The 15238-nt window shown below is 42.7% G+C and overlaps 2 protein-coding genes and 1 long non-coding RNA gene across 4 annotated transcripts; 1 reads left to right on the forward strand and 2 right to left on the reverse strand.

Annotated features, from left to right (window-relative positions):
- Window positions 1-43: 43 nt before the first annotated feature.
- LOC135676144 (uncharacterized) lies at window positions 44-2526 on the forward strand. The gene is made up of 2 exons (XR_010514155.1): window positions 44-754; window positions 2148-2526. It is a non-coding gene; the product is annotated as an uncharacterized LOC135676144 (long non-coding RNA).
- A 1230-nt stretch (window positions 2527-3756) lies between these two features.
- LOC135676142 (protein BIG GRAIN 1-like) lies at window positions 3757-5207 on the reverse strand. The gene has a single exon (XM_065186998.1). It carries the CDS (start codon window positions 4967-4969, stop codon window positions 3932-3934), a length of 1038 nt encoding a protein of 345 aa, XP_065043070.1. The 5' UTR covers window positions 4970-5207; the 3' UTR covers window positions 3757-3931.
- Window positions 5208-13171: 7964 nt separating this feature from the next.
- Window positions 13172-14740, reverse strand: LOC135676143 (protein ELF4-LIKE 3-like). Of its 2 annotated transcripts, XM_065187000.1 has the most exons (3): window positions 14487-14720; window positions 13798-14058; window positions 13172-13714 (listed from the first exon to the last, which is right to left on the reverse strand). In XM_065187000.1, the coding sequence occupies exon 3, from the start codon at window positions 13660-13662 to the stop codon at window positions 13333-13335; it is 330 nt and encodes a 109-aa protein (XP_065043072.1). In that variant the 5' UTR covers window positions 13663-13714; window positions 13798-14058; window positions 14487-14720; the 3' UTR covers window positions 13172-13332. The 2 variants fall into 2 exon arrangements, with proteins under 2 accessions (XP_065043072.1, XP_065043073.1); XM_065187001.1 differs by lacking the exon at window positions 13798-14058 and having other exon boundaries at window positions 14487-14740.
- Between the last annotated feature and the right edge of the window lie 498 nt (window positions 14741-15238).

Consider the following 15238-nt stretch of genomic DNA (forward strand, 5'->3'; position numbering starts at 1 on the left):
AATGACAGTGGACTGGATGACGTGGGTGTTGGGCCAGATCGACTTAGTCAACAACAGGCCCAATTTGACCATTCGCTACTCGCCACGACCCAACACCTATCCGATTTAACCAATCAAAAGACAGTATACGAGACGGGCTACCGAAAGCAGGTGCTCTAGTTCATGAATATATGTAGTAAACGACAGAAAGGTGCTTAGGAATCAGCATCGCTGTACGGTGGGATTCAAGCCGAATAAACGGGTAATCAGGTTGAGATTAGGAATCCGCATCGCTGTACGGTGGGATTCATGTCGAATAAGCGGGTAATCGGGTCTACGGTTCGTTCTTGCCCCCGACCGACCAAAAGATGCTTTCGGCGTCCCGCCACCACGCCTCCCTCGTCCACCTGCTCCAACTCCACTAGTTCCTACCCAAAGCCGCCCTCGACCACCACCCATTCGTCGCTTCCAAGCTCATCTTCTCTCTCCGTCGCCGATGCCTGCCCGGTTCTTCGTTTGGAACTCCCTTATCCGTGCGTTCCCCGGTTCGGACTTCCACCCATCCGCTTGTTCTCAAAACCTATCGCCGAGTTTCCGTGTTGCGACTCGGTGAAATGGTTTATGCGCCGGCCTTAAATGCGGGGCGTTTGCTGGATTTCTACGTTGGCGGGCCCTCTCTTAGTGGGATGTCCTGAAGCGCTCGGAAGGTATTCGATGGAATGGGTGTTTGGGATGTCGTTTCATGAAGCTCCATAATTCAAGGATGTCTTGCATGGTAGGTATGCTTCGGAATTCGAATTTTGCTTTTAATTGAAGTGGCTTAATTATTATTTCAAAGTATAATTAGCATGTCATGGATAGGATCAGTTATCGTCGGTTGGCTGAGGGCACCCACTATTGGTGTTTAAATTGGCACAAGATCCTATGCATATATCTGCATTCATTGCATAAAAACCTGTTGATTGATTCCCATAAATAAGATACACAACCATTGTATGGTTCACATAAACTATGCCCTTTGAGATCAACCTTGAATTGAGCCATAGCTTAATTTAAATAACAACTGACTGAAATTAGGCTATATTAAGCCTGTAATTCACAGAAGAGATGTCTCCACTAAATGACCTTAGTCTAATCAAGCCTTCTGTTGTCCTATAAGAATATGCTATGCTTTGAAGAGTACAGATGCAAATATGTATCCTCAGATACATATATTTTCTTAAAAAATTCATCCTTAACTATGATTTTAGCATCAAAAAAAAATTATGGATATGCATCCTCTGCTTATTCAGATCCGTTGTGCTTGGAGATTAGATGATTCCACTTATTAAATTGATATACTTCATGGTGCTAGGTGCTTGTATATAGGTTTCCCAACACCATGTGTAAGTCTAATTTCTAATTTAGCCATGATGATCTTCATGTTTCTTGGGTTGTCTTCATATCCTAGCTTACTGGATCATAAGGAACTTACTCATTTTAGTTTGGATGATCGCTGGTAGAAATGTTCAAATCTTCAAGTCCTTTGAATCTCATGCAGCTGGCACAATCATACTTATCTGCTGCACACAATCCCAATCCTCGAATGGCCATTTAGAGACAAAATTTAATTTTTATATTGTAGTCTATTCAGAAAAGGTGAGGCAGATTGGTGGTGTCATTGAAGCTCACCATCTGCCATGCTTAAATTGTCATCATCTCCCTTTTTGTGTGACATTGTGCTCTCACTTTGATCTTCTCTGCCTACTCTTAAACTACCTAGAGGGTTTTGAGCATTGCACTTCTTCTACAGGTTTGAGTTAAATTTGATCTTTATTATGATTGAGATTATAAGGAAGATTGTAGATCAATCCAGCGCGATAGTGATACGTTCGGAGAACATAACTGGGGTCAAAGTTTGTCCTTGGAGACATGTCTAAAACTTCTTATCTTGTTTGGAATAAGAACCTCCTCAGGCTTTTGCTGATAATCCTTCGATTTTGTCTAATCCTGGAGCACATTTTTTTGTTTTTTATAGCTGACGTCTCTACTCTTATCTAGTTTTTGCACATCAAAGATAATGTCTTAGTTCCATTTTTTGTTGAAATGCATGTGCAATAAATTAATGCTGGAGGCACTTTCAGACATGCATAATTCTCTATCTATTAACTTGGAAATCCATGTTACAGGCATTTTCAAAAAGGTGAAGGTGGCTTCGTGGCAACTCTCATACTGGTGCCTCGGAAACTCAAATCACAGAATCAGCAAAAAGTTGTCGCAGACACTTCTCTCAATCTATCAACTTGCAAATTCATACTGGCCCATGGCACATGGCTCATGCAAATGTGGTATGGGAATGGGCCGTTTTGGAAAATATTCATGGTGCATGTAGAAACCCTGTATATGCTCAAGTCTAGGACCGAAAATGGATTAATGTGTACCATATGTTGAAAAAGATTAGGTGCAAAATATGCTTATTAATAGGTGATCATATTGATTATAATACCATGAACATACTAGGTGCAGAATGAACCTTTTTTTTTAGTTTTATGCAGTGTTTATTGGTAAGAGAGGTCAAGTAATTACTTCAATTATAGGATTTGGACCATTTGGCACTCACATATTAGGGTTTAAAGAATCTTAAACCATGATATGATTGTTTAGGGCCTATTAATTAGATAGATCATTTCGATCATCAAATTGTGAATGATTGCAGAGAATTATGCTACTGATTGTTATTTGATCATCTTGGAAAACCTTCTTTTGCTCAACTTATTGAATCCCCTATGTTCCTGTGCTTAATGTGTTTGAGCTGAAGCAATTGCCAACATAACTTACCATGATGCACTTGAAGGATATTTTGTGTTCAGATTTAACCAACCTTCTTGTATCTTTATTGTCATTTTTTTGGCTTGGTTTGAGACTTATTGTTTGAGCAACTAATAGCTTGTGTCAGGTTGCTTCCTTATACCTCTACAAGTTTCCCTCTTTTGTCTGTCGATTTCTTTAAATCATTCTTTTACTGGATTGACAGTAGAGTTAATTATAAATTATCCTTTATAATTAGATCTCTTTAGTATCTCAGTCCTTGAACTTAAAAAATTTACATTGAAATCCCTATAGTTATGAAAGTGAAATATCTATATTTACCCTAATATCATCGATTTTATCGATGGAAGCACAAAAATGATGGGTAAAAGGATAATTTCAAATTCCTAGTTATTTTTTCGGTGGTGATAGAGGACGACGTCGCTAGGGGCTATGGATGGCTATTGTGGATGGAAAAGGAGAACTGCGACGAGAGATGAGGAGAGGAAGAAAAGGGCGATACAGATGTCGATGCTATGCATCTACGCCGACATCGACACCGATGCAGATATAGAGTAATGTCGCCCTTCATCGCATCATTGTTGGCACCGACAAAGCGTCAACATCTATGACGTCCTCTTATTCTTCTTATTTTGCCTCACATTTTATTGTTGCTCTCTTTCCTCATCCACAATAACCACCTGCGACCCCCAATAGTATCTTTGTTTGTCACCATCGAAAATATAATTAAAACATTAAAATTATTTTTTTATATATCATTTTGATATTTTTATCGATAAAACTGATAAGATTATGATAAATAAAATTAGATGTTACACTTTCATAACTATATATATTCTAATATAAATTTTTTAAATCTAAGAATAAAAAATACTAGAGAGATCTAACTTATCATATTATCCCTCGACCGTACATCATAGGCAAATTCATATAAGATTCTCATACCCCATGCAGTAAGACACTAATTAGTAGTTCATGAACAATAATACTTAAGCTTTCTTCGTATTCGTACACAAGCTGATAGCTACAGAACCGAACAGTCTTACAAAGAGATAAACCCAAACCATAGTAAGAAGCCGATAAAGATCAACGAAAGACACCAAACCCTCCTAAGATATCACCACCCAATTCTCCGCCTTTTTCTTTACATTCTTTCTTGTATTTTTAGGAAACGTTGAGACTGGGAAGTGGAGCGATTCATGTCGAGGTGGGCCGTCTCGTACACCGGAAGCTCATCACCGTAACCTCCTCCCACTCCCCTTCCCCTTCCTCTTTCCCTTCCGATCACCGTCAAGTTCTGCAACTCGAACAGATCGGAGCTTGAATCGCTCATTTCCTCTTCCTCCTCCTCCATCCCTCTTAGGAGCTCTTCCACCCTCCTCCTCGCCTTCATTGCCACCGCCGACGGCCTTCGGGGCGCGGTGTCCGCTCCATAGACGCTCTTGTGCCCGCACGGCCGCAGATCCTCGTCCACGATCACGCTCACCGGGTAGAACGTCACCGATCGCTTCTCCCCCTCCCCCGACGGAGGCTGCTCCCTCGTCGATGGTTTCTTGATGAGGCAGGATCGCGAGAGGGACGACGCCGTGGAGCAGGCGGAGTCGTCGCATCCGCCCGCGGCGGTGACAGCGGTGGGCGTTGGCCTTCTCGGGATCACCGACACCGCCGACAATACAGAGCCGAGGAAGCCGGCGAGGCGGGCGCCCGGGGACGCCGGCGCGGCCGACCTGGAACTTCTCGCGTCTCGAAGCCTGCCGCGGATCGAGCCCGTCTTCTTTTTCTTCTTCTCCTCCTCACGGCGGTCGAACACCGCAGCAGCCGGCGGAGGAGGGATGGAGCGGATCGGAGCTCCGACGGTCAGGATCGGCCTGAGCCGGTTTACCCCCGAGTCGGGCTCGGAAGAGGAGGAGAAGCCGCCGTAGCTTGATTTGTCTGAGGAACTGGAGGTGGAGATGGGCGCAAGCGGCCGGCAACGGGTCGCCGCCTCTGCGGTTCGCCACTCTGACGCCGACCGGAGGGGCGGCGGAGGGCGCTTCGGCACGGTGATGAGAGAGTGGCGGTCGCACGTGGGTCCGCCGTCGGACTCGTCGATGGAGCGGTAGATGGCGTCGAGGAGGGTGGAGGAGAAGGAGGGGTTCTGGTGACCGTTCCTGGGCTTTCCCCTCGCCCACCTCTCTTCCATTATGTACGTATACAAAGCAAGTACAGAACACCAACACTTAAGTTCTTCCCTCGGTCTTATCTCTATGTTCTCTTCTTCGCAGGCGAGGAAACGATGAAGAGACAGGAAAAGGCGAAGTTGGGCGGTGAGAAGCAGAAGTGCGAATGGCTCTCGATGAGAAGCAAGAGAAAGCAAGACGAGAAAGGTGGGCGGTGATGGGATCACTCGCTCGGTAGCGCGTCTTTTTGAGGGGGATTCACGCGCGAGTACACGCTGACGTGGCACTTCTCTGATTCCTTTTCTAGGCGCGGGGCCCGGTCGAGGTGGTCCGTGTGATTCGTGACGGGCGACTCCGCCGCCTGATTCGCTTGCTGTCCGTCACGCAACGCAGGTACGAACCATACCCCCCCACCTTAAATTGGTAGTACACCGAAGAGATCAGTCTAATTCTGCAATGCAATGCATTATGTAGAGTAGATTTAGTAACAAAAACACATTTTCGACAGAAGGATAGAATTAATAAGATTGTTTTGGTGTCATCAATTTTACATTGAATTAGTTAGGATATTTATATTTTCTTAGTTCAATTGTCAATTGGAAACTTCTTCTGACCTCTTAATTACCTACGAATAGGTCTTGATTGAGTATCAATTTGTTTAATGTCTAGTGTTAACACTGCTCCCGGTTGCTTACAACTGCTAATTAAGCAAGTCTTATGATTTGGTGGGAAGCTTTGCTTTGCTTGGGGGTGATTAAATTAAGGTGACACGTGGGGGCAAAAAGGTGTCTTGGCCTCGGGTTAGTGAATTGAAGCAAGTAATTAATGCACTAATCATATGCCCCCGTGTAGCCTAGTTGTCGGCTTTGAGAGTGTAGGATGGTCCTTGAGAATTTTGAATGGTAGGAGGGGAAGCTTCTGAGGCTTGGGAGCGTGCTGGCTTCACCAGATTTAATGTCCGAGAGAACGTGTGAGGCTAGAGGAAAGCAAGATGGAACATCGAGCAACTGGGTAAAGAAAAGAGCAAAGTGGGCACTGTTTTCCTTCCCCCTTTTTTTTTTTGTCATGACCGATCACAATCGACCAACAAGGTTTTTCATCATTTCTTAATAACTTTGGCACAGTCTTGACCCCTCGAAGCATACTAAAACATACCAGGTTGTAATTTCAAGGTTCAAGATAGAACATGATGATGAACACAAAAATTGAAAGAAAACAAAAAGAACACTAAGCTATTCAATTTTTCTTACCGGAGAATTTCTTGCATACTATAGACAACTAATTAAATGCATATCGTAGTTTCTTGGATCATTAAGCTAAACTTTACTCCTTGTGTCTCTTTTAAGTTTAAACAAATTGCTGAAGAAGGATGTAGCTAACGGTTGAGACTATTTAGGAGTTTAATGAATAATGAATCTTTTTTCAACAATTTAAGCTTTTGAGATTCATTATAATGTAATTTAAAACATTTATTATGATATGAGATGGAATTTTATATCCGCTCTTCTATATTTCTGAGACATTTCTTAACCATTAGGTTTTTTAGATTAATGGTTACTTCAATCATATTTGTAAGGACTGTGCTACTCAAATATTTGACTTTGTCATCAAATTTTTGGTGTAGCCAAGTGTAAAAGGAGTGTACAGAGAGTCTTAAGTAGTACTGCTTTTACTTCAATCATATTTGTAAGGACTGTGCTACTCAAATATTTGACTTTGTCATCAAATTTTTGGTGTAGCCAAGTGTAAAAGAAGTGTACAGAGAGTCTTAAGTAGTACTGCTTTTACTTCAATCATATTTGTAAGGACTATGCTACTCAAATATTTGACTTTGTCATCAAATTTTTGGTGTAGCCAAGTGTAAAAGGAGTGTACAGAGAGTCTTAAGTAGTACTGCTTTTACTTCAATCATATTTGTAAGGACTATGCTACTCAAATATTTGACTTTGTCATCAAATTTTTGGTGTAGCCAAGTGTAAAAGGAGTGTACAGAGAGTCTTAAGTAGTACTGCTTTTACTTCAATCATATTTGTAAGGACTATGCTACTCAAATATTTGACTTTGTCATCAAATTTTTGGTGTAGCCAAGTGTGAAAGGAGTGTGCAGAGAGTCTTAAGTAGTACTGCTTGCACAGTTGTACCTCGTGGGTTAGGCATATAACAATTGCAGCTGAACTCCTCCACCCTTGTGTGTAAGCAGACATGAGCAACTGGTTCCAGCTTTTTGGTCGGATTAGAGTACAGTACCCACCAGAGTTGAGTTTGTGTATGAATGCTGATGGCGAAACACTAGTGAGTGTTTCGCTTGATTGCTTAATGAACTCTTCTTTCTTAGCAGTCCGTAGAAAGCGGAATAGAACCTTTATAGTCCCATCAAATACATGGTCCCAAAATATAGAACTGGCTGTTTAACACAGTCTTGACACCATAATATGTAATGCACAGAGAGAGAGAGATAAAGTGGAAAAGGACTGGTCTCTCAGTTTCCTCGTGCTTGCTGGCTTTTCTTCTCGTTAAACTAAAGCAGACGATTGTGTGGGAACAGTAGGGAGAGAAAAAGAGGGATGACAGAGGAGCGAGAGAGAGGGTGGCAGGGAGACAAGAAGAAAAGATAGGCGATCCCGAAGAATGAGGCAGAGGTGAAGGATGAAGGATGAAGGAGACAGATCCTCCCTTCTTTTCTTTCCTTCCGTTTTGCTTTTGTCCTCTGGCTCCACTGCTGCATTTGCTTGGGACCCAACTCACCCAAGTTGATCATCAATTCTACATGTCGAAATTAATCTGACATGACCTGTTTTCCCATACTCTATCGACTCATCTGACATTACTTGATTTCATCTAATCAGCTCTAGATATCGGACACCTGATGCAAGATATGAGCTTAGATGGTCGTGACTTGGAGTTAATCTCTTCTGAATAACTCGACTTGAAATGAAGTTTTCTTGAACAACTCTCAATCCTGATCGAAGTTGTACGAGTGGATGATGAGAGAGTCTAGTCTCTAGTTAACAGTCTTAGAATCTTGACTATTAGTGGAATGAATGCTTTCAAGTCAAAAATACTGTGAAGGATTATTTTAGTTTCATCTTTACTGGTGAATGAATTCATTTTGCAATGGACCGGGATCGACATGTGGAATCTCGATTGACAAAGTATGTTTAACATATCAAGATCCGGACCCGATTTGCCTCTAAAATTCATGCAATATGTAGGCGTTTCCTATTTGAGTCGGATCCCGAAGTGGTTGCATCGAGATCCGACTCGATTTTAGCCATAGCCCACTTCACGTCGCTAGTGAATGAAAGGCCGATGAAATGATGAGGGCCCGATGGGAAACAGATCCGAGACCGGAGGAACCAAAAAACCAGGTGGTGTGCCTTTTGAGAAAGATGTGTGTGGGATGGATCAACAGCAACGATCTTTAAAGCCTCACCTGACACGGCCTGGCACGCGTGAAGGAGCCCCACGTGCAACTTTCTCTTTTGGACCAAGCTCTAACGATGCCTGGTCCTAATCTTAAAGCAAGCACTGTGCCCTCTCTCTGAGAGTTCGTAATGGATGGCCATAATGACTGGCTGGTCTTCTTTCTCAGATTTCGGTGAAGCATTGCTGTCGGCTTCTTGCAAGGGGTTGAAGGGTGCACCTGCGCCAGATCCGAGGCGACAAGAATCGACCTCGCCATGGTCCCTCCCCTCAACTACTATTCATCCCAGGTTAGGTTCCTTCCTTGCTGTTTTTCCCGCTTTGGTTTTCTTTTTCCTTTTTTCAAAGTTCTTGCACAAGTTTTCCGGAGTATATCCAACAGCATAATCTCAAGGCATCATCATAAGTTCAAAGAATAAGTTGCAGATTTCGTGTTCCGTAAATAGAATATAACAAATGATTTTATGGTAGGGCATGAACAAATTTTAGAGTTCAAAATTTTCTATCTTTACACATTTAATTCATGGTTACTTTTAGAAAAGCAAAAGATAAATATTTTATACAATAAATAAAATCTGTACTTATAATATTTCAATCTGAAGATGTAGCTCAGATGGTAGAGCGTTCGCTTAGCATGCGAGAGGTACGAGGATCGATACCCCGCATTTCCATCATATTAAACGAATAGTGTATTTTTAATCTTGATTTTTTTTTTTAATTTCTTTCTCCGAAACCTGGATATTAATGCCGGTTGAGGGCGTAAGGAAATGCTCGGCTTGCGAAAATATAGTTTAATGTCGTTTCCGGAATTTCAAATTTTTATTTACACCAGATAACTAAAACAAAATTTTTCATCAAAAAAATCATAGATAAAAAATTAAACATTTTTCATGAAACAATCTCTTTTTTGAACTTTTTTTTTCTGATGATGTCCCATTTTTAATATTCCCATGTGATACCTTTATTTTTTTTTTCTAATATATTACATGCTATTTTCTCGTTGCCCATTGCTTTTGCCTCTGCATCTCACCCAGGCCACTGAAAGATCCACCGTCTCCTCATGGCCAAAAGATGAAGATGAGAAACGAATAGGAGTAGATGAGAGAAGAAAGAGTAAAAAAAAAAAAGAAAAAAGAATTTGGAGTGTCAGAAAAAAAAATGAGAATGTCAAATGAAAAAAATTGAAAAATGGAGACATAATTAAAGAAAAGTCCAAAAAGAAAAAAAAAATTACTGAAAAAATAGTTAAAAAACAAGTCTAGCGAAAAGACTAATACTTTCTTTTTCGTCCGTACTGCACATGTTCCTGCCAAATAATCGAATGCACGCGAATATGCACCCCCTGTTTATTTTTTTTTTAGCATGTTACTTTATTTGTCTACTACTAGAAGAAAATAATAGTATGTTCGAGTTACATTTAAGTGGTTAAAGGGCTCAACTAGTGACAGCTTCCATTTCTTCCCTGCTGACAAAATTGATGCACTTGCGTGCTACATCAGTCGTATAGCTCATTAGTTCAAATACTTCTCAAAAAGCTTGACCCTGACTTCAAGCACTAATATCTTTCCAAGAATTTTCCATGTATATGGATACAGAATGTTGCCCAAGAAATATCGTCGGTTGGAACAAAACATTTAGCATATAACCCGACTGCCCATTTCCTTGAGTTTGATGTAGACGAAAACATGGTTGGCGAGGAAACAAAACACCGAGATAAATGTAATCCTGCACGGCAAGAAGACAATTAGATGGACATACCGAAAAGATTGAACAATTCCAGTGCAGAGAAGGGCATTATTTTCAAATGCATGATAGCAAGTCACCATTTTCTGACTAGATGTTCCAAGATTCATAGCCTGAAAGATCAAACATGAGATGAATTTGACAAATGACACGATAACGAGTAAAACAAACCTCTAAATCTGTATGAGGATGAGGAGAGTATCCTCATCTAGAAGACAGTTTATGAGGGTGGGTTACAAGGATCTCCCTATCATCCACATAGGAGGGGAGAATTGATAACCCACACACTTTCCTCTACTATAAAACAGACATTACTACACACGATAGGTAAATTCAGATCCAATCTAATACTGAAACTGTAAGCTGTGTAAAATCTTGAAGACAGTTCTTGATCTTAATCAAAGGATATACAAAAGAACACAACCAAAGAAGGACCTTAGAGTTTACCGTATTTCATGATGCTAAATCTGTTATGTTTCTCGAGTTTGAAGATCCAATCAGGCTCAAGACTCTGGAGTAATAAAAGACAAATCAGAAAATTATTGTACATTATAAAAAATTTACCCTCCAATGCAGTAAGCAATAGCACAATAAAATGACAACTACTGCAGAAAAATGCATGGAAGGGTTAAGTGGAATCTTGTCATCCTCAGAAACAGTATCGGAACGAGGAACCGACCTGCTGTAAAGATGACATGTAGTACCAAAGAATTAAACTCGATTATCTCCAAAAGATCCACAAAAGTTGCAGCAATATGTACATTAGAAGTTAGAACATCATAAAATATTAAGAAGTTTGAAGATCTTTAAGGAAAAAAAAAAGGATTATTAGCATTCACTCATCTGTAAGAAAAACCCTATCAAAGCCACTATGACAAGGCTTATATAATCTCATAGGTTTCAAGGAATATTCAGTATTTCACAGGCCCAACTTATCAGGAATAAGAACAGAAACTTCACCATCCATCATGTTCTGAGCATACAACACCTGTAGGATCGAGCATGCATTAGGAAAATGATCGATTGTCCATATCAAACTGGCATTATAATTTTCTGCATTGACATAATTCAGCAAAAATATTTCTCTGATCGGTATTTTCCCCATTTTCCTCTCATCAACCCATGCGAATCAACCATCGTATAACCTTACAGATATGATCCACAGAGAATGAATGCACTAGAAGGCCATACCACTATCTAATTATCTTTCTTTTTCCTTGAAGCATCGAGTTAGATAGATAACACACCAAAAGGGTCATTGATGAGAAAGACACTTTCGATCAAAGGGGTATGAGGATAGATCAATATAGTCACAAAGGACTCACCGGACGAACTACTCATGGCAGCATCGCCCCCACCAACGTTCGCCTCTGTCTCAACTAAGCCGGTGGGCAGAACGATCATCGAGAAGTACCGCAAATCTCCAAAGTTAAATCTAATCTGACCAGCAGCAACACATCCACAATCGCTTCACACCACACGGCGAGGGGCCGGTAATACCTACGGAATCCCATCAAGAACAACCTCAAAGAATCAGGATTCCGTAGCAAACCATACGGAATCGACTTAATCCGAGCCAACAATGGTAAATCTTTAGTTCGGCTGTAGAATTAAATTCGATACCTCGGCGTCGACCATCGGCAAAGAAAAACCCACATCGGATTCCAAGATTCATCCCTCGTTTAGGGCTTTCAAGAGATGCGTTGCGTCGTCTGGTCCGAAGCCTTCGCCCGACCTGCTCAAGGCAGAGAGAGAGAGAGAGAGCGAGACGCGGCTGCTCTTTCTCCTGTCTCGAAACCCTAAATCGAAACAAGAGGTAGTTTTGCAGATACCCCCTCGCGTGTTTCGTTTATCGAGACGGGAGTTTAGATAAGTTGCGCTACGGGACACGTTATGGTGATGCACCCGCGCATGTAGAGACCGATGGCAGTCTGGTAATTGTGTGCGGATTCCGCGCTTAAAGTAGATGGTAATTAGTTGAATGTATGCAGACATAGGTGAAACATAAGATTGCTGATGGAATCCAAAATCAAATATAGCGGAAGACAGAGTGTGATAATGGTCATATGCCCTATTCCGAGGAACAATATGATACAACCATGCAAGCTTCTGATACAGGCCCTCTGCTTAACGGGAAAGTACACTGTTCTGCTGTATGTTTTGATCAGACTGGAGTTGATGATAAGGATGCCATGGTCTGGTTTTCTTGGCAGGTAGTTTGCGAGTGATGCAAGAACTTATTCCATCCTCTGTCTTCTTCATTGTCACGTTTTGTTCATGTATTGACTGATTCAACATTTTATATATATCCTAAATGACTGCAGATTTAGCGATAGCTGAAAGGCCAAAATGACAGCAGTGAGACCGCAGTTAGCAGCAGGCTAACACATATCTTATTCCAGAAACCAGTTGTCAGAAGCCATGGCATCGCCACATCTCTCTCTGCCCACTGCGGACAACTCGACTAAGCATCTCAGCAGGAATTGGCAATTCCAGGGAGATGATGACCCATGTGGATCTTCCTACCAACTCCTGCAAACAAGCAGTGTCGGATTGCTTCTGCTGGTCCACCTGAGGACAGATGGCAGATCAACTCAGACAGCAGACTGGTGGTGGTGGTGGTGGTGGTGGTGGAATCCATGACCAGATATTAAGGGATAAGCATCGGAGCAGGCCTCATCACCCCCACCCCCATCTCCACCTTTTGTCCTCTTTCACTGCCATCCATCACAGGTACGTAGATGTCTGCTCTGTAGCTCTCCCTTGTTTCTGTATTCTTTTATGGTGTTTTACCTCCAACCCAAGAATATGCAAGCGACTGGCACCGGCTACATTAAAGAAAGTGGTCAAAAAGACTCGTCTGTTCCTCATGTGAGATTCCATGGCTCTGTGGAGTATGATTGGCGGCCAACAAATTTATCCAGAGCAGAACTCTCTTTGCTGATGTCTCCAAGGCATCTACAGGAGCCCACTAAACTTGCAGGCATCTGTCCCATGAAAAAGATCGAACACTTTTGATTCCATGGCAAAAGGGAACCGCACATCAAGAACAGGAAGAAGAAGAAGAAGGAACGCTGTTCTCGCATAACTGAGATAGAAGATTGAGCGTCACAATAATGATTACAACAGCGCAAGCAGTCGCTTTGTTATTTCGATCCCATCCCCAAGCTTGCAGTTTGTCGATCCTAACTCTAACTAAGCCATTTCATCTGCTTCCTCTCTACCCAGGCCTGTTTCGCTTGTGGCCGGGCTTGCCTTCGGAGTCGCCCTCGGAGGATGCTTCCATGGAGCGGGTGAAGGAGAGGGAGAGGTCGGCGTAGAGGTCGACGACGCGGCGGATGTTGTTGTTGAGCTCTCTGATCAGGCCGACGTTGCGGCTGAGGTTGTCGGGGATCTTCGACTCGTGGTTCTGATTGATCTCATTGATCAACTGCCGGTTCTGATCCAGGATGTTCTCCACCTGGAGAAAGCTCTTCTGGAAGGTCTGCAGGACTTTGCCGTCCACCTGGGTTCCATTGCCAAGCCCCGAGAAGCGGTCTCCTTCCATCATCCCCCTCTCCCTCTTCCTCTCACCAACTCGAATCAGATCAAAACAAATAGCCCTGCAGACGATTCATATCACGAGAGAGAAAGAAAGGCAGAAAAAGAAGCGACTTTACAGAGGAAAAAGACTTGGGAAGAAGACCCGGGTTGAATGAAATCAAGCAGTTTGGGTAGGGAACAGCAAACTGAGATCAGCCGGAAGAGACACGGGAGGGAAGAGGGGAATCTAATATAAAGGTGTCAGGCGTTGGTAGGCATGAGAGACAAGGATCGTGAGGAAATAATGGCCCTCCGTAGCTCCTTTTCAGAAAGAAAAGGGAGATCAGATAGCATGGTTCTTTCTCTATGATGGCACACGAAAGCCGATCCAATTCCCCGTAGCTTTCTTTCTCCACGCCACCCCCTGCCGCAAATCTCACGTTGAATCAATCAAGGCAAGAAACCAAAAGCAAGAAGAAGAAGCAGAAGCAGAAGCAGAAGCAGAAGCAGAAAACAACAATCTTTTTGTCCGGGGAAAACGGAAGGAAAAATCGGACGGCAAAAGGGTCTTTCTATGATTCTGGACAAGAACAGGAAAGCGAGCAGCTGCGGAAGACGGTACAACAAAGCCTTTAGACCAGTTCCTTAAACGGCAACCGCATAGCAGAAGATCACACCCCACCGAGAGCAAAGGGCGAGGCAAACAAAAAGATCGATTTTTGACACCCAGCTCTTGGTAATCCCCTCTAACACCGTGAACAAAGCTACTCGAGAAAGGATCTTGTTGCGATCGAGCGCACAGAAAAGAGATCTTTGCGCTGCCAATCTCGTCTTCCGGGGTTCGAGACATACCTTGGAGATTCGGCAAGGGTGGGAGGCGAGGAAATCGAGGGCGAGAACCCTCGATGCTATCGGCGATCGAGTCGAATCTCCAAGGAAAGGTACACGAGAGAGAGAGAGAGAGACGGGAAAGGGATCCTCGAACCACGGTAAACTAATACTAGAAAAGATCTGCTGCGGAGAACGAGAGCAACGGCGGTGGGCCTCTGCGTTCATCTCGGCCTCGTGAGGGTGGTCTCACCGCCATCAGCTTAAGCGGCCTCTCACCTACGCCGGTCTCTGTTCCGAGTCGGTCAATCTTTTAGGATTGGGGGCGATGCAAAATTACCCCACCGTCCCTGGAATTTCGCATGATCCCCTGAAGCGTAATTGCGTCTGTTCATCTCATCCAACTCGATCATCTTTGTTTTCATTTTGATCACTCGAACTTTTCACCATCAACACCCATTTATGGCTCATCAAATGGTAAAGGTATTTTTCTAATTATCTTTTAAGAATTTGATTTGTAGATATCATAAAAATATCTTTCTAATACTTTATTATCAAAAAGCCTTTGTTTTTCTCATCGGTCAAGTACGTTTATACTATTGTACGAGGGTCAATTTCACGCGGGTTCAACATGACCGTTGATCTTCGAGGGATAGGACGACACTTCTGACTCGTCGCCATCTCAGGACGTGCGGAGCGACGTCAGACGTTACCACCCCGAGTTCTTGAGACGGGACATGTTGAACAACGTTTCGGTGCAGATTCTGACTTGACGT

This window comes from Musa acuminata, chromosome BXJ1-6 (genome assembly GCF_036884655.1).
Source record: "Musa acuminata AAA Group cultivar baxijiao chromosome BXJ1-6, Cavendish_Baxijiao_AAA, whole genome shotgun sequence".
Lineage (NCBI taxonomy): Eukaryota > Viridiplantae > Streptophyta > Magnoliopsida > Zingiberales > Musaceae > Musa > Musa acuminata.